Source organism: Dermacentor andersoni, chromosome 1 (assembly GCF_023375885.2).
Source record: "Dermacentor andersoni chromosome 1, qqDerAnde1_hic_scaffold, whole genome shotgun sequence".
Classification (NCBI taxonomy): Eukaryota; Metazoa; Arthropoda; class Arachnida; order Ixodida; family Ixodidae; genus Dermacentor; species Dermacentor andersoni.
This window is the reverse complement of record NC_092814.1, coordinates 259835710-259855318: the sequence shown is the minus strand read 5'-3', so window position 1 is coordinate 259855318 and position 19609 is coordinate 259835710. Positions and strand designations below refer to the sequence as shown.

The 19609-nt window shown below is 45.4% G+C and overlaps 2 protein-coding genes across 3 annotated transcripts in view; one reads left to right on the top strand and one right to left on the bottom strand.

The window, feature by feature from the left end:
* Positions 1 to 3340, top strand: part of Nurf-38 (Inorganic pyrophosphatase Nurf-38) — a 66304-nt gene extending 62964 nt beyond the window's left edge. For both annotated transcript variants that reach the window (XM_050196564.3, XM_050196563.3), the window contains exon 11: positions 3248 to 3340. In XM_050196564.3, the coding sequence (XP_050052521.1) occupies positions 3248 to 3279 (32 nt within the window). In that variant the 3' untranslated portion in view covers positions 3280 to 3340. The remainder of the gene's footprint in view (positions 1 to 3247) is intronic.
* Positions 3341 to 3888: 548 nt separating this feature from the next.
* Positions 3889 to 19609, bottom strand: part of LOC126548418 (uncharacterized) — a 31471-nt gene continuing 15750 nt past the window's right edge. Inside the window, exons 5-7 of the mRNA XM_050196558.2 lie at positions 18591 to 18686; positions 12913 to 13009; positions 3889 to 4700 (exon numbers count right to left, since the gene is read on the bottom strand). Of these exons, the coding sequence (XP_050052515.1) occupies positions 4255 to 4700; positions 12913 to 13009; positions 18591 to 18686 (639 nt within the window). The 3' untranslated portion in view covers positions 3889 to 4254. The remainder of the gene's footprint in view (positions 4701 to 12912; positions 13010 to 18590; positions 18687 to 19609) is intronic.

Sequence of the window (19609 nt, the reverse complement as noted above, 5' to 3'; positions counted from 1 at the left end):
TCTGGTCGGCATTGCTGATTTGACCCAGCAGGAATGAATGTTTTGCACACAGGTCACTCACAAGTGCAGAAACATGCACTGTTTTTCTTTGTTTGCTTCGGGCAACCTTTAGCATATGGTCGTGTGTCATCTTAGGCTCAGGCTGTTCCATTTCATGAAGTTCATGACGCATTTCTTGGACACTTTGAACTTTGAATGGTGGCCATGGAAGTCCAAATCCGCTAAGGAGTGTGTAACAACTCATCTGCCGAAGCAAATAGCCCCAAAAAGGGTGGCGCTCTAGCATCGCGCCTATCCCCGGCCGTCGCCGGCAGAAAAGCACGAAATGTGGGGGTGCTAGGCCGCGACGAGTAGGAGGGCCGCAGCGGTAGGCGTTGAAGGTGTCGGGCGTGAGCCCGCCTGGAGCCGCCACTGGTGCAGATCTTGGTGGTAGTAGCAAATACTCAAGTGAGAACCTTGAGGACTGAAGTGGAGAAGGGTTCCATGTGAACAGCAGTTGAACGTGGGTCAGTCGGTCCTTACTTTGAACGCGGGATGTACATATCCGCAACAGTATGTGCTTTTGCTCCAATATCAGCGTAGCAAACACTCAGGCTTTTGCTTCTCCGGTCATGAACCCAATCTCGAACCGCCTCCTCAAGTGCAGGGTATTGTTCCAACTTCGGTCCGCGAAAGGAACGGCATGTAGCAGTACATGCAAAGATCTTGCTTTTTTGTTTTCTCTGTTTCCTCATATACTTTTCCAACACATTGAACTTGCACCCTGCTGCAACATTGTTTTCCTACTCTGTGTAGAGGATCACTTGCTGCTTGAAGCAGCGCTGTACTGTTGCCGGCGTGGCAGCGGCATCTTGGCGTCCGTTGGGCAGTAGCGTAAATCACGCACACCACTGTTTGGAAGTGAAGCAAAATGCAGAAATGGCGAACAAGCATGGAAAGAATGCAAAAACATGCGAAGACACTCGTGGGCGCATGCAGCATTGGTGCACGTGACGGGTCACATGGTTTAGTTCCCCACGAAGTGTTGCCAGCCCCGATGGCGCTGCCAGCTTTTGTGTGGGATGCCCACCGGTTGTCGACAAAGCATTTCTCTCGTATGAAAATAAAAGTTTAAGGTGTATCATAAGATATATTCTGCTTTTTTAAACAGCCCACTTTCGCACCGTGTCCGATACCTATTGCGAAATTATGCGTGCATGGCGTGTGATACCACCCGCAGCTCAATCGAAACTACTTTCAACCCCACAGATAAGTTGACTTTATGATTCCGCGTATAAGTCGACTCTGATTATAGGTTGACCCCCGAACATTCGAAGGTCATTTTATGAAAGACACGTCGATTTACAATTGCCAATATATAGTAATTAACTTGATTAAAGCAGGTGTACAACTAGCTCTAAATCAATCAGTGGTGGAACAGCCACGCCAATTGCACCAAACTGCACCGAGAGTCACCTGCCATAGCTGCTTAGTGGCTATGGTGTTGGGCTGCTAAGCACGAGATCGCAGGATCGAATCCCGGCCATAGCGACCACATTTCGTTAGGGGCAAAATGCAAAAACACTTGTGTACTTAGTTAGGTGCACATTAAAGAACCCCAGGTGGTCAAAATTTCTGGAGCCCTCCACTACGGCGTGCCTCATAATCAGAAAATGGTTTTGACACATAAAACTCCATAATTTAATTTTTCTTTAACTGCGCTGAGTGTGGACCTTTGCGCCATCATGTGCCAAAACAGCATTTTAGTAGAAAATTGTGCCAAGGCTATGCCAAAGCATGCATGAGAGCCAAACCCTCCTTCTGTCGATGCTTCGCAGCAAAACTGAAAGCAAAGCCAACAGTATCCTATCATCATCATCGAAGGAGGCGGAGGCCCGTCGGAGTCATCCGGATCGTCATTCGCACATTTTTCTCTTAACGGGCGTACAATTAGATTCAGTGGGACGAACGGCTGGAGCAGCTCATGCTTTGCAGTGAGGCACTCCACGGCGAAAAATACTGTGGCAGCGCTGAATGGACAGCATCAAGGTCACGCCATTGGAAACTTCTCGCAATTCTGCTTGGTGGGGTCGTTCGTACTGCTTCGTGTGGTGCTATTTCTCATCAGACCGCTCAAATGGTGTTCCCAATTACATGTGACATCTAATTGTCTTAAGAATAATGTACCTTTGACAATAAATGCCTTTCTTTTTTTTTAATGCCACGTGGTGATTGTGCGTGCATTGCGGCCACACTGTCATCTTTAATTCAGCTATTGTTGTAGTTGCCTTGGAATAAATATTTCGCTTGTTCTTCAAGCAGCGTGTCTCGCATATGTATTCTTGCCCGGTGAGCCGCTAAGGCCAGTGGAGCCCTGGGCTGAGGGCCCCGCCCACACATAATTCAATCCCCTTCATGCAATAAACGTTTACTGCTTCTACTTGCCCATATAGTTTTCTATCAGTAGGTTTTGTGAAAGGCAGAAAAAAAAAAATTAAACTATGCTTGTTGCTTGCCTTTTTAAGAAATAAAACATATCTGCCCCATCCAGCATTCCACTGTTCTCAGATTTACGTGAAGTATATACTTAGAGAAAAAAAAAAAAAGAAGATTTAGCGCAAAATTCTATTCATGTTTGCATGTTCCTCGCATAACAGAATGCGGAGTAATTGGTATGGGGTCTTTTATTAGGTCGGACCTCAGGTGCCGAAAACAGTCTTATTGAACTATTATGTAACTAATCTTTGGCCTGTAAGCCGTGTTCATTTCATTTCAGTCCATGCTTTAAAAAAACAAGCTCACGTGGTAGCTTAATTAGTGGCTATAGTGTTGGGCTTATATATAAACTGGAGCTCATGGGTTCAATCCAGGCCACGGAATTCAATGGGGGCGAAATGGGAAAAGAACTCGCATACTTTAGGTGCATGTTAAAGAACCTTAGGTGGTGAAAACTTGCCGCGGGTGCCTCATAATTGTGTATCATTGTTCTGCCATGTAAAACCCTAGAATTTGTACATCTGGGCCTTGAAGCCTCTAATTTCATGCTGTCATTGTGGCTTGTTGCCTGGTATTCAAACAATATTGTACTAATCAATTTGTGTGCCATAACAACAACATAGGTTCTTGTTAGTACTTGTGCTATATTTTATAGAGCTGCCCGTGCTTGCGTGCGTCTTTCACTGTTAACATTGACAATAATTTAACTTGAGACATGTACTATATTCTCTCTGAAATAATGGTTTTATTATATTTTTTTCCCCTGTAACAGTGGACAAGTGGCACTTTGTGTGCCTCAAGTGAATGCCATCAATGGATACTTTCAAGAGACGTGCATACAATAAATCTGCCTCATAGAAACTCATTTTTCACTGGTACGTCATTCCTTGATACCAAAGCTAACAAGAACTGAAAAATTGACCATTTCAAGCACACCAACAACATTATCATACATGAGCACTCACTAAAAAAGATACTGCTGCACAGTGCGTCATTAACTACAGGAGCTGGGCAACTGCTGCGATGTTTTTAATAAGCACGTAGCGACTAAGGTAAGTTCAGTGGCAGTAACACCCAATAATTGTGGAGATGCCAGTGAGAAGTGAATAACAGGAAATATGCGTGCTGAATTCCTCAGCAGGATGCCATTAGCTGCCTGTAATGCAGCATAATTGTATGTAATTTGGTAACCTTGCAGAAATAAAACAATTCAATGTAAACAACAGAAGTCTTAGGTCGCAAATGCAGCCGAATCTCGTATACAATTAGCCCAGTTTACACACATGGCGGGGTACAGTCGAGATACCCCATTTGGATTATACCGTTTCTGCTGCATCCTTGTTTCAAAAAAGGAGGAGGTTCTTTGTCTTTGAAATCTATGAAAAAAAAGTACTGCAGACTAACACAACTGAATGCACATTAAGCAGACAAATCATGCCCCATTTATTGACATGCACATCCATGCTGCCCCGCTCTTCCCCCCTTTTATATAAGTAACAGATTAAAACCAAGATCACAGTCCAGATGATTTGCATTTCATTCCTCATCCCTTTTATCTTTGTATCACCTGCAAAAAAAACAGTCCACATGTATTTTACTGAACACTGCATGTATGACGACAAAAAAGCACTGCTTTCATTACTTCTGCTCTGGTGTCTTGATCCAAACCTTGCATTTCAGATATACCCTCTGTTTTGCAAAAGGCTGTGACTTTGTTTGACAGTTACACGAGTATAAACAATGCTAAGCACAACTAATATGGCTAAGCGATGGCTTTCATCAGTAGTAGCCCCAGTATGTTTGGTAGCAGTGGTTGTTAGGCATGTAAAAACTAGGGTTATCGAACACAGAAGATTTGCTGCTTTCTTCTCCTTGGAAAGGCCTCTTAGGTTGCTGCTTCATTTTCTTTTTCTTAGCTCTCTCTTTTATCCTTCTCCTTTTTAGCGCTTGCTTGCTGAGGGAGTTGGGTGTCTTGACGGGCGCCTTCTTCCGCCGCTTTGCTGAAGGTGTTGCGTCTTCTGAAACTTGCTCGCCATTGCAGTTACCCTCTGGTGGCGCCGTATCTGCTGCAGCTGGCACATCAGGCTGGGTCGTCTGTTGGTCATGGCAACCGGCTTGCTCATTGTTTTGTGCTGCCTGGCCATTGCACTCGACTGTCTGTAGCCCCTTCATCTGTTCGCTCTTACGCTTGCGTTTCTTGTTTGCACGCTGCAGTCGTTTTGCATCTGAAACAATGAAGAAGTACAAACTGAAGTATTGAAACAAAATTATCACCTACACCACGTAACAAATGTGAATCAAAGTAAAAAGCACGAGCATATACGTGCAGCCTACAGCGAAAACATCTTGATTCATCCTATAGCAACTAAATGGAAACTTGCAGGGCAATTTCTTTCCATGCAAAACATTTTACATCATGCACGTATATACAACGATGTGTCCCACGTAACTTGTGCCAGAAAAATATGCAAGGCAGACTATTTTTTGTATTTTGCTTAAAGTCTCATCTCATATTTCACGGGCTTTCTTTCAGGCTTGGAAAAAACTTATACGTAGCATGTATTGAGCAATAGAAACCTGGATAGGAAAATTTTCACAATGGTCTACAATTTTCTTATTGGCACATTTGCTCTGAATATAATATTTGCAAAGTTGATCAATTAATAAGTAATTAAGCAAATAGTATGACTTGCTCCAAGCGAGAGCAAACAAGATTACCATGGTTCTGTCCAGCAATGTGGCACTTGCATATTTTTTGAATTTTGGCACAAGTTACTCGGGACACAAGTTGACACAGCATGTTTACCTATTATAATATCGCAGAAGAAATCATGGAAAGGCACCTACATATATTGCAAGACCAGTAGCAATGGTCAAAGAAAACGTTCCCCTATTGGTACAAAAAGGAATCGTGCTTCTGGAGCACGATAAACTGCTTGAAGCACTACTGAACCAGATATTCATGTAAACAATATAATGGGTGAGCTCCATGCAAAACTTATCCGTCAAAAAAGCTGATGAAACTATCTAGAAAAATATGCATTCGTCTAAAAAACCTAATTTTCAGCTGGAAATTCACCTAAAAGTAAGCCCATTTTTGGGAATATAAACGCACGAAATGTTCAACCCTAGATATAACTAAGTAATTCTAAAGTAATTCTAACCTCTTTTTTTGCCAATGTCAGTGTGCAACGAATATATTAAGCTGGTGCAAATATTCAATATTTTTTAAATTAGTAAGTAGAATTTTTGAAGTATTAAGAATGAATTTTAAAACCTCTACAATAGACTGCTTGTTTCTGTAAGCAAATCGCAATGCCATTAACATGGCTCACGGCCAACACAATCCAAAGACGAATAATTCACCAGAGAGGCAGTTTGGACAAATTGGTACAGTCGAACCCACTTATAACGATACCGGTTTTAGCAATATGTCGGTTATCACAATGAAAAGCTGCTGCAGCGTCAACTTTTGTATGTTTTCTATGGAGAAATAACCTGCTTATTACAATGTCCCCATGCTGCATTATCGGTTATAACGATAAAGTCTGGCTGCTGGGTGTCCGTGCCGAAAGGTAATGCAATGCGAAATCCTCGAAAAGAAAAAAAAAGTGAAATGCGAGCTGCTGCGCGATCACCTGCCACCCCAACTGCCGCTGCGCACTTCTCTCCCCGAGAGATGCACGCCAGCCTTGCGCGCATCTCTGTCGTCACTCTTCCACCCCTCCGAACGCAAATCAGCTGCGCCCATACTCTGCGCCGCACCCCCCTCCAAAACGCAAATGGACCGCCCCAACTGTGCTGACAACAGTGCCGGCACTGCTTCCAGATTGCTCGCTGGGACCTTATTCTGTGCAATCGTGCTAACAAATTAGGTTGCTCGTGCTCATTTTTGCTCATTGTGTTGAAGTTGTTCCTGGCCATGTAGTTTCTCAGCCTCATTTGACTTACTGCTGAAACGGAACATGACTGATCATCGACAATGCATGACGTTGCCGGTGAAAAGAAAGCGCTCTGCTATAGGTTTAGAAATGAAGTGCTTCTGACCGATGAGGCGATCGTGCTCGTATCAGATAGCGACAGTGATGGTCATGACGGTAGCGCTGATGCGGTAGGGCAGGCTGCCTCAACACTGTCCCCGTGGGAAGTCCTGTAGATGATTCAGTCCACCGGACTTTCCGCTTCACTATGTGGAGCCCCTGGATGCCTTGGAGAAAGATGTCGGCAAGCTTTCCATAAAGCAAGCAAAGCTGACGGACATGCACGTTTCTCGTGCAAGCCAGTGGGAAGTATGTGGCGAGATGCTCGTGGCGATCTTGTCCCAGCGTTTCTTCTGGATTTCTCAAGCTGAGGTTCTGCCGTGGCAACCTTACCGCATTTTTTAAAAGGTGCCTTTTGGGGCCACCAAAGTGATGCCTCGGTGGAGCTCGTATGCCACTTGCTGCCTGTGACCCCTGTTTGCAGCTGTTATAGCAGTGCCATTCTTGAACACCGACAACTGTGGCTAGTTTACAACATGCGATCGCAGTGCACAGGAAGCAGAGTTAAACAGTTCACAGAGTCCACACAATCGGAAGCCGGATGGAGGAAGGTGGTGGGGAGTACTGGCCTCCCCGCCATTATAGTTTTCTCTGAACAGCTACGCCATCCCCCACTTTGATTTCTTTTTTTTTTTTTTTCAGGCAACCCGGTTATAACAATAAAATTTTCGTGGCACTTGAATATTGTTATAAGTGGGTTCGACTGTATTCAATATGGATGATGAAGTGCGAACTGGACACACAAATAAAGAAGCACGTACACACATGATGCCTGTGTTGTGTGTGTAATATGCCTTTTTATGTCTGTGTTAAGTTCTCGCTTATTCAGTCATCCTTATGACGAGAATATGACGACTTATGATGACTCACACCCATAGCATACAATGCGTGGGACGCTAATTTTTATCACACTTAGACTTTGTATATGGAACATCACGGCAACGTCGACGGCAAAAATTCGTCTAGAATGTCCTATAGTTGAACAAAATTTTCACTAAGCATTACACTCGTACAAGTGTTCGTTAATTTTCACAAGCCATTACAAAGATTTCACTAGTTGTCCTGGCGACAATGGCATTATCGTAGTTGCCACCATGTCCTGCACTCAGCATTAAACACGACTTTGGTGACCGACTCCAATGAGCCGGCGCTGGTTAGGCCTAGCTGGTGGGTGCAGCGGACAGCAAGTTCGTCCTCAAAATGTTTGTACCAGAAGACCCCATCGGCGATCAGTAAGTAATCATGCCCACAGGTTGGACTGACGGCCACGTGCATGGAGTTTGGGTCTGCAAGTGATCAGCTGGCAACTACTTCGAATGCTTTCCAAGTTCATCTGTGCGTTTACTGGATGGAATGGTGCAAGCTCGCATGTGGGCACAGAGCCAATATAACTTTATACTGATATTGCACAGCACAGCCTAAACTGACAGTGCTGCGGAGTCAAGGTCACCTGCGCCGTATCTGTACTTTGCGCCAACCCACACCGCATGTCGGGTTGTACGATGGATGAACGTGTAACGCACCCGCGGCCTCACCTATTCAGAAATTACAAGTAAACATTATTTTAATGGAGCATAACACTGAGCAAAAGTGTATAAACAAATATTCTGCTGTGCCGATGATATAAAAAACTACGAAATCAGTTTTACCACTGCATTTTTTTTTCATAGAGCCCAAATATTCAGCCATTTTCGTGGCATTATTCATGTTCAAAAAATTGCACTGTGACTGCGAATGTGTTCACAGTGGTTGCTTTATTGCACAACAGTCCGAATGTACTTCGAGGCTTCACTGAGTAGCTATAAGCCTGCCTAGTTTAAAGGGCCCCTGAAACGCTTCGCACAAATTTTGTAGACACATAGGGTACAGCTAAAGTTAGTCATTCGCACCACAATTTGTATGAAGCGTCTCATATTAAGAGAGCTACGTACGATTACAAGTTACCGTATTTACTAAAATCTAACGCACACCTTTTTTCCGATAAAACGGGTCCAAAAATCCCATGTGCGTTAGAATCAAGTACAACCCTAAATCTGCGTTACCATATCGCCATCGACATTTGAAAAATCGCTGCCTCGTACGCTGTTCTAGCCTAGCTGCCGTAGCTGCCTCCATGTGCATACCTCCATGCTATACGTGTAACCAGGCGCTGGTGCAACCTAGTCTACAGCCTGTCTTCCCGTTTTCTGCATTAATTCAATCAGCATGGAAGCGCCGACTGCGAATACATGCCGAGTCCACCATGATGCCACATTTAAAAGGAAAGTTATCATGTGCGCAGAGACGAACGGAAATCGGGCCGCATCACGGGCGCTTGGAGTCCCCGAAACTTGCATGCGGGATTGGCGCAAACAGAAGGAGAATATTTTCGCCAGCAAAGCAACAAGGAAGGGTTTCAGTGGACCCTTCCTTGTTGCTTCGCCGAAATAGAAGAGCTGCTTGCGGTATACGTTCCAAGAGCAGCGAGCGGCACAGCGGCCTGTGACGACCGATCTGCTCAAAGTACGGGCGATGCAGTTAGCCCTACAGAAAAGGCTAATGCGGAGTGACTTCAAAGCAAGCAGGTGCTGGCTATCAAATTTTATGAAAAGAAAAGGCTTTTCTCTTCGAAGGCGGACAGCGATATGCCAAAAATTGCCCGAAGGATATGAAGAGAAATTGCACAGTTTTCAGCGATGCGTTTTGAAGTTGCACTATAAAAACAGCTACCACTTCGGACAGATTGGAAATGCCGATCAGACGCTGCTCTACTTTGACATGCCTGCCACCACAACCATTGAAAAGAAGGGGGCAAAGCAAGTGTGCGTTTTGCCTTTTGGCCGCAATGCCGCAATGCTTTGTTGCACTGCGGATGGGCACAAGCTGCGCCTGTATCTTATCTTCAGAAAGAAGATGCTCCTGAAAGGAATCATGTTTCAAAGTGGCGTGATTGTGCACGCAAATGAAAAAGGTTGTATGACCATGGACTTGATCGCTGACTGGTTTGATAACATCTGGTGGAAGAGACCCGGCAGCAGTTTGGGTCTGCGTGGGACGCTTGTGCTCAAAGCGTTCAGGTGCCACATTGACCAGCGCATCAAGGACAAGCTGGCTGCATGCAACACTGACCTTGTCGTGATACCCGGTGGCACGACATCGCAGCGCCAGCCGCTCGATGTTTGTTTGAACAAGCCCGTGAAAGACAGAATTCGGGTGCTCTACACCGAATGACTTGTCAGTGGCTGCCACGAATTCACACCCACCAATAAAATTAAGCGTGCCTCGCTGCAGGACTTTGCTGGATGGGTGAAAGATGCATGGTGCACAATCCCGTCTGCCATGGTCAACAAGGCCTTTAAAAAGTGTGGGATTTCGAATGCCATGGACGGCACCGAGGATGAAATGTTTCGGTCTGTTGATAGCGATAAGGAGTTGTCAGATAGCGACGACAAGTGATATCTATTGCCCCACACGACTCATACTGGCGCAGTGAAAATCTTGGCGGCAAGGTATGCCGCTTCCATTGGTGTTTTTATTTATCGCAACTTTAGTGTATTGGGAATAAATCTGTTTTTTCCAAATGAGAGTAAATAGTATTTCTATATGAAAGCACGAGGTGCGCAGTATTGTACTTTTTTTGGGGGGGGGGGGGGGGGAATCATAGAAGACGGGCGCTTCTTACAATCGAGGTTTTAATTTTTTTTTTTATTTTTTGGTCACAGAAAACATGTGCACATTACAATCGAGGGCGCATTAGAAACGAGTAAATATAGTACCCTCCTCCATAGCCATGCATTTTCTCAACTCGTTCGCTGAGTGATTGGGCCTAAGCTCCACCTTCATTGGTTCTGCGTCACGATGGCACGTCGTGTCATCTACTTCCGGTTGTCTAAGAGTACGCGCGCGAAGCCTCTCTAACCTCTCTGCCAGCTGCTTGGCAGTTGACTCCAAGCGAGAGCTGTCGAAGTAGTGTGCGTTGCGAGCATTCTGTTGCAGCGCCAACGTGACTGGTATTCCGGTCACCAGAGGCGAGCTGGGCGTTTTGACGGATGGGTGGAGGCATAAACTCAAGCCGATGAAGGAACTTTAGCGTTGACATATGTGAGCGGCCTGATCGGCATGGAACTGCATGGTCCAGCCACCTGGTGGCAGAGAGCTTAACCAGCCAAACAAAGAGCTAATGTTGCTCTAACCAAGTGTAAAAAATTTTAAACACAAAAACAATGTGTTAATGATTACGCTACTGTGAAAAATTTACACCAGCAGCAAAGAAGAATACATTTCGTTACTGCTACGGTGTTTGGTTAAGCTCTGTGCCACTAGGCAGCTGCAATGTGCACACTATTCAAGTTTGTGCTTCTGCTCACCCCGTAAAACGGCATGGTCAAGCGGCCAGGCTCAGTCCCCTTGCGCTTGCGTTTACCCGAATACCGGACTCTTGAAACACTATTGTGGTAGTAATCCTCCGCTGCAAAGTGACGGCTGCAAACGTGCAAATCCTGACACCAATCAGATAGTGACAGTCCGATGCGCTGCAGCCACTCCGCTCGTCTGCTGCCTTGCAGAGGGACACAATGTCGCAGCTTGACATATTGCCAGTCGCTACGTTTGCAGCCCACAACACAAGAAAGGCGAATCATGGTGCTCACCATTCGCGAAAGGACTGAAACCGACACTGACCACGGAGCTCTCGTCAACACGGAGCATGTTGCAACACATGCAGACAACACTTGCTGTGTGCCGGAAGTGAGATATTGTTCTTGAGCATTCTCTGTCTGTCACTTTCTTTTTACAGAAACAAATTAACGAACACTCCAACTATTACGAACATTCTTTCACCATAAAGTTGGAAAAGTTATCGATGACACGCCCTGGGTAGCCAATCGGATAGCTCACCCTAGTAGCGTCATTAGGGCAATCTACGTCAAATGGTTAGGGGCGGCTGAAAATTCAGCCGAGCGGTGTGCTGCAATTGGCAGCGGTGTACATCTTTAAAACCTTATAATAAATTACACGCTTTACATGGAGCTTCTAGATGCGTCAATTAATGATCAGAAGGACCTACTCTAATGACTCAGTATGTTTGTACAACATCGTCAAAATCGTTTCAGGGTCCCTTTAAGGCCCACACCCAGTAAAAGAATCAGAAAAAAAAGTTTGGGCTTTACATGAGTAAGTAGAGTACACAGTAGAAAGTCATTGATACGTTCCCGTTAAATACGTTTTCCCAGCGCCAACATTCTCAATTGAGAACACAAAAAATGACACAATAAACTTATGCTCATTTTTTACCAGTTCATATGTTCTCAAAAAAACTCGATTTTTTGGCACCAATGTTCCAGTACGTTGCCAAACTGCGATCGTATGACACGTTTTCCGGCCACTAGATCCCATGTAAGCTAGAAAATGCGCGAGGCGCACACGATCCAGAACATTATACAGCTGCTCATCACGGCAGCTTCACCACTGCCACCCGCTTGTCTCACGTGAAAACGCTGGCACGCACTCAGCTCCTCATTTCGGTACCAGCAAATCTTCTCCGGGGTCGTCGCATGTGGCATTCACAACATTCACAGCTATCAACGCCAATCCTATTGCGATAAGCATCTTCGACTATGTTTCACAGCGTGTGGTGCCAAGGCTCCAGGGGGAGGGCAGGGAGGGGGGAGGGGCATTCTTTTTCGGGCAGCCACATGCACCTGTCTGGGCCACTGTATCACGGCTGCTAAATAAAAAAAAAAAGGTGCGGCCTGCCGCGTGCATCGAAAACGCTGTCATCCGCCGCGGCGCTGCCAGACGGGAACTGTTGTCTCGGATCGGCATAGAAAGTGCGTGAGGAACGCGCTTTGAACGCCATCGCCCGTGGAAACCGACGCGTCTCGTCCCCGAGAGCTAGCGCTGTTCGGCCCAGCCAAGCGGCCGAGAATGCAACTATGGCTGTCACGTTCGCTCCCATAGCAGACCGCCTGACATGGCAGGCTGCACCTTTTTTTTTTTTTATCCAGCGGCCGTGACTGTATCTTGAAAGCCATCTGCAACAGGGGCAGAGTCAGCCATGCACTGCGTTTTCATGGCTTAGTTTGCGTTGATGTGAGATGCAGCATGAAGGTCAATTCGCTCACTGCTGCTGTCGCGCTTCCTCACTCCAGCATTTTGACAAGTTTCTGCGGTCATCGAGTGAGATGTGTTCATGTTTGCTGGTGCGCGCATGACACTATACTTGTTAATTTAGTTAGTGTGCCTATGTTTGCAAGTTTATACGGCCAATAAAACTACTATCCTTACTTCGTATAGCTGTCCACTAATTTGCTATCACAATTGATGGTTCGCCTTTCGGTCGAAACCACGACTTCTTAAAACGTCTGTTTCAATGCCAACTGCCAGCAGGAGAAGAGAAATCTGTTCAGCGTGCGCTTACCTCTCAGCACAAGTGGGGGCTTCTCAGGGAGGTATGGGTCCTTGTAAGAAACGATGTAAGGTGTTGATGGCCGTCCACACTTTCTCTGGTGGCATTGCTGCCAAGAAGAGTAAGTTATAAATAGTATTCTTAAAGGCATGATCATCAACAACAAATGTAGTGAATAACATAGATAGCTGCTCAATGCACAATTAACTGTGGTTGAAGTGATGTTTTGTGGTGAAAACAAATTTTTTCTGGCAGGGCAAGCTTTTACATTATTCAGTGCCCATGCTAAATACACCTGTGTTTGCAGACTGTTTAGGTGCAGAGCTTCCTTGTTAACTGAAATGCCCCAGAAACTTTTTAAACAATTCATTAGCAAAAAACAAAGCTTCCAATGTAGTTGTAGACATAGCTGCTGCTAGCAATCCATTCAGTGAAACTACACTCTGTGTACAGACATCTGTTGACATCTGGGCCTCCTATTTTAAACCACATACATACCCATTACATATTGGCGCAACAAAGGGCATGACATGACAGGCATGATGCACTGTGAGCTATATTTCACAGTGTTACAAGTTCTACATGAGAAGAGTTCTAATGCAGATAGTTCTGAGTCTTCAGAACAGTTCAGTGAAAAAAATGCATTAGCATTAATGAATTCCATGATCAGTGTGTGCAATTAGTTTTCAAAGCTATGGCTACAGGCAGTGTAAAAGAGATGGGAAGACAAGGGACAGACAACATAAGATGTGCTGCCTGTAGCCATGGATTCACAGCAATTACCGTGATTGCTGTTTGCTAGTTTCGAAGGTGCACATTTGCCATACATAAGTGCAAGAAAAATGTAAAATGCCTTACATTAGGCCACAGACACAGACGTGGAAGGAGTGTACAGCTGTCATCCTTACCACTATTCAACTAGTGCCTCGAGATTATTGGCACATATCCATCACATTGCATAGAAACAATCTGCTTATAAAAGAGACAACAGCTGTTTCGCTGACTGCTCACAGGCAAGAACTCTGTGATGCTACAGAGCATGTGCAGAAGAAGTGGCACACGACGCAAGCAAAGCACAGGTATGCCATGATGCAAGCACCGCAGCGAGAGCATGTCCTGGCACAGAAACGAATACCCAAATGCTTAGCATAACCTTGTTCCAACACGAATTCGACCTGAGGAGCTTTTTGCTAATGTGCTACGTGCCAAGTAAGATGGCATGCTGTTAATGATCGAACCAGGATGCATTAGCTCATAGAATGGTCATCTTTATGCCTGATCTGACACTACATTTAAAGACATCTTTTATTTATGGGCACATTTTGATCAAACTTGCATCACTTATGCACTTTGATTTAAATTGAATTCTGGGGATTTACTAACCAAAACCACAATATGATTATGAGGCATGCTGTAGTGGGGGATTCTAATTCTAGATTAATTATGACCACCTGGGGCTTCTTTAACATGCACCCAATGCATGGTACATGGGCATATTTGCAGGCTAGGTGCATGCCAGCATGAAGTAACTGCTGACGAAAAGACACACAAGCAAAGTTTTATGCATCAGCCAATGCTGCACCTTTCTGATAAAAATTTTTCATGCTGTATTCTGAAGACAGTTACTCGGAAGTGCCAGTTGAGAAAAAATTTTCTGGCTCGTGGTCCCTACAACAGGAGTAATGACACAAAAATCTTGTGTCTCACTTTTCTTCCTTCGTTAACTAGCTGTAAACTAATGATGGTATAAGACCTCCACTTCTAGAACATCCAACAAATGCCTACTACTATGTAACTATGTATGTAAACACTACTACATATGTAACTGAAAAATGCACTCAGTGCAGTGCAGTGCAGCTTTGGATGTGAATCAGGAAGCTGACTACATCACAGAAAATGCAAATGGTGGTCAAGTAATATCGCAGACCACTCATGCCAGATAGCCTCTTCCATCCTTTTTCATAGTGAACACATCTGTGTTCAACACAACCTTGATCTTCTGCCATGGCTTCTTTGGGAACACAAGAGTCCCTTATCTCCTTCTCTCCCCTCTTATCCAGTTGACTGCTCAGTACAATCAGCTTTCAACAGCATGATGATGGTGCAGGTGTCAACCTGCAGGTGCAGGTGGGCAGGTGCAGGTGTGTGGTAATATGTGACCCCCACCTCCAGTTTCCTTGATCACCCACACCTTCACTTTCAGTGGCAAGCCAACTTTTTTGGTGTTCTGGTGTACAATAAAATAACAAGGGCAGTTGTGAGGCTGCTGAAACAATGACCTTATCCCTTACCCAGTGATAAAATAATAGCTCAAATTTCTTTTAGCCAAGAAGAAACAAAAAGAGAAGATGGCAACATCTTTATTGACAAAAGCCATACAACCTATTGTACTGCAGCAATATACAGTTAAACCTCTATATAACGAAGTAGGTAAAAGCGGCAATTTGCTTCGTTACATCAAAAATTTGTATTGAAATTCGACCTTCCATGCAAATAAAATAAGCACAGTCGCTGATCTATTTTTTTTATTCAGAAAGGGGCCACAGAATTTTCCATATTATTGGGAAATTGAAAAAAGCAAATTTGAATGAGAAAACAATTCATTGTGATGAATTTGGGAGTAGGCGACGAACGATAGGGTCTCGCGCCACATCAACGATATATTCACATTGGCGGTACGAATTAAGCGAAGCTAGCCACCCTTTCGCCGGCACTGGGACGACGCTATCATGAAAAGCGCCGGCAGTGGGGAGCGAATGCTTCGTCCGCCTCTCACTCCAACGGGTCACCAAAACTCGAGGTTACGCAACCTCCAATACTAAATGCGCGGGAAGATAGCTTAGGTGATGCCACGCCATCTCGGCACACCCACTCTTTAAACACGTGGCAGATTATCTCTAAAGCCAAGACAACATGTACGGTTGTGGACGTGTGCCTAGCGCCTGCTGCCCCTCGCGAGGAATGGCGGTTTGCGTCCACAAAGACACACGATAGGCCATCAGCGTGCACTCACAGGGCTCACTCACAGACACCTTGGCAGACGCCGCTTCGTATTTTGTTATTGACAGTGTTTCTAAATGCTTTTATATCTATAAACGTTAGTTGTTATATTTTTATAGCTGTTAGATCAACACAAAAAGGAAAAAAAATTAAATGATGGGGTTTTACGTGCCAAAACCACTTTCTGATTATGAGGTGATAATCAGCGTAGTGGAGGACTCCGGAAATTTTGACCACCTGGGGTTCTTAACGTGCACCTAAATTTAAGTAGTACACGGGTGTTTTCGCATTTCGCCCCCATCGGAATGCGGCCGCCCTGGCTGAGATTCGATCACGCGACCTTGTGCTCAGCAGCCTAAACAAAACAAAACAAAAAAAAAGGGGGGGGGGGAAAGAAGAAGCACTTTCTTCCGTGATATAAATCTGCTTCACTGAGAGTTGAATGTACCGCGCCGTAGCTCCGTAGCCAGGCTCGCTGACGCGAGGCAGCCCAAGTGTGCGATAACAGAGAGGAGCTGTTCCCCGAGATCACGCCGCGTTTCGAGCGTGCACGAGCCATGCAGCACCGTCTGCAAGCGCACGTGTGGTCTGGGCTTAAAGCAGGGCACGCTGCTGTGTATGCGCTCAGCAGCGCTTACAGCCATGCACAGCCACGGCCCAGACGTGCCCCAGATGCGCGCCAACCCCCCCCCCCCCCCCCCCCGCCCCTTGCGCGCACTTAAACCTGTTACCGCGAGCTCGCTCCCCTCCCCCTTTTTCCTTCTGCTAGCGCGGGAAGGCGGCACTCCTGAAGCCACTTTCACTTGCACCTATAGCACAAAGTCTGCTGGGTGCGATAGGATCGTATCGCACTTGAACTTTATACGGAACATGATGCAGCTCCACTTCCGCGGTGGTTCTTGTCGCGCCGCGTGCCATTTGACAGGTGCGTTTGCAAGCAGCCACTTGTAATTCAATCATTTGACCATCTGCGTCTGCAGAAGTTTCCATTTATTGTCTGGGCATTTCTTTGCGGCGGAAGCAAAATTTCGTTATATTGAAATCACATGCAAACACACTTCCTTATATTGAGGTTCTAAATACATACATGGTGTTCTATGGCAAAAGGTTATGAAAAGCTAAATACCTCGTTATACTGTGGTTTAACTGAACAAATGGTTAATAATTCTCTTTCTTACCAGATACAGTCGCCAACTGATTTCTCGGACTCCAAAAATTCGGACATGCTCGATTATTCGGTATGCTTCGCGGCACCGCCATTCTCCCCATAGACCATAATGTATAACAACTGCCGAAAGTTCGGACACCTTGCAACCCCTCGTCTGATTTTTCGGACACTCCTTGAGCCAACTCGATCGAGAGCACCATACACAGACTCTGACCGGTGCATGGTTTGACTTGCTGAACACCATTTTTGTTTTGAACGGAGCTTCCTTCCTGCCCCACGAAGTGGCGCTACTGCAAATTCCCGCTCATCATCATCGTTTCTGCCTGGTTCGATAGGGTGGCTACAGCAGTTGCTGTCTCAGCTTAGTAAGCCATGTCAAGACAATCCAGCAGCTGATTTGCTTCTTCTTCGTGTACGACGCTGCGAGGCGACGTTTTTCGTTTGTGCGACTGGTGTCGGCGTGACAGCGTGGTGGTGTTTGTGTTCTGTGTCGAGGTTGTGGTGATCCACAGAGAAGCATCGCGTCAAGTGTCTAATGGCGCCGACAGTGCCCGTGCAGATTGCACTGGGGAATGCCGGGAAGCGGATGCCGGGAGGCCTAGGATTTGTCGCCTTCAGATGTGCTCCCTACTGACGCTGAAAATGTTCTGCCAAGACCTGCGCAATGGTTGCATTGCGATTCCGGACACCGTCTCACTTGACAGTTTCACAGGTGCTGACACTGCTGTACTGACATGTGCAGAACTCGACAACTGCAAGATCATTTGTCAGGTTTCTGCTACACCGCCGGACGACGACTCCGAGTCGGCTCTGAAGACTCCAAGTACAAGCAGTGACTGTGCTTTCAGCCGCCTATAGTGACCGTACGACCCTCTCCGAGATTCAGGCTTATCTGATTGCGCGTAAGCGGAACGGCATGCAATGGCGCGCGCATTCACGATTTCTTCAAGCCTACTGCCGAGCCCGAATAAATGCGTGGAAATAAAGGACTTTTTTTTTTCTTAATCTGCTTTCTTGGACACCTGTTTATTCAGACATTTCCGCAGTCCCCGTGAGGTGCGAATAAACGGTGGGTGACTGTACTATCTGTTCACAGTATATTTTCTCTATTTGTTTGGAACACATATATACAATTAACAGGAAAGGGAAAGCGAGGAGCAAGCTGGCAACTGCCACCGGAAAGGGCACAATGCCTGCTTACTCTTCAGAAAGGAGGTGACAGCAACACAGAAATGGAAGATAGGAAGGAGGGGAGGAAAGAGGAAAGGAAGAGCAACAGGACAAATCTAAAGAATAAAGCAGAACACATATATTTATATTTTCTCAAAGGTAGCCCATATAATGCACTCAACAGATTTGAACAGGCAATGGAAGCTTGCCAATGCGTCTTGACTGTAGTAGTAGTCATTAAGTTGGTAGAAATTCATTCAGCTAGAAGCACATGACACCCATTTAACAATTTAGGAGCCATAAAAAAAGACAGCAACATTAGCATGCAATACATTTATGGACTTTGACTTACGTGGCCATAATGCCCCTGGCGACCGCAGTTGTAGCAGTAACGTTCTTCTGGAGGCCGCATCTTGAGTTGAACCCGCACAATGGGACCATCCTCGGTCTACAGCAAGGGAAAAAAATGGTTCTGATCAACTCAAGAGAGGAGTTATTGTTCCCGATTAAACCATGGCACTGCTTAAGGAGGAAGTGCGAATTTTTCTTGGTAATAGATCTTGTAGTCGCAGTACTTAATTGCACAGCTCAACTGCAGGCTGCATGCTTGAGCTATGAAGAATTAATGTTTCTCTGCAGTTTACACATCCTGAAAAGTTCTGTGCGCAGCTTTGCAATAAATAAAAAAAAAATTACCGTTTCTTCTTAACCATAGCTTTTGCCTTAAGAGTCAGTACATATCTATCTAACAAGAGAACAAGGCATGCACATTTTGTTAGTGGACCTGGTAGTTTGACATGTGATGCTCATAGGACAATATGAAAGCCCTCAAAACTAAAGGGAGTCATAAGTTCACCTTCAGCACTGACATCGCGCAGCAGCTCTTCAACATCCCCATCAGCTCCAAATCACTTATCTGAGCAATGTAGAGGGAGCTCCACCAGTTGCCATGTCATACCTAACCCAACCTAACCTGGCCTAACCTAACCTAGCCTAACCTAACATATTAGTCTGCAGAGGTTTTCCTTATCAAGAAGGCCCCTTTAGCAGCCATATTTTGACGTCAAAGTCTTGAGCTGTTCGTGCTAGCGCCTTATTTCATGTTCCTATCGTTATGTCTTAACAAGGTTCTACTGTCTACCAAAGTGATGTTTTGAGTGAGCAAAGCAAGATTTTCTGGACAGCTGCAGTGTAACACAATACTTATCTATAAAATTAATAACATCTCCAACCCAAGATGGCTTATTACCCCCAATGTTTCAGGCCCAACTCAGCTCCTCCAGGAATTAAACAATGAATGGCAAGCAATGCAGCTTTATAGAAGATCTTGATAAAAGGCGGAGGGGGTTTCATGTAGGCTGGTAAACTCGT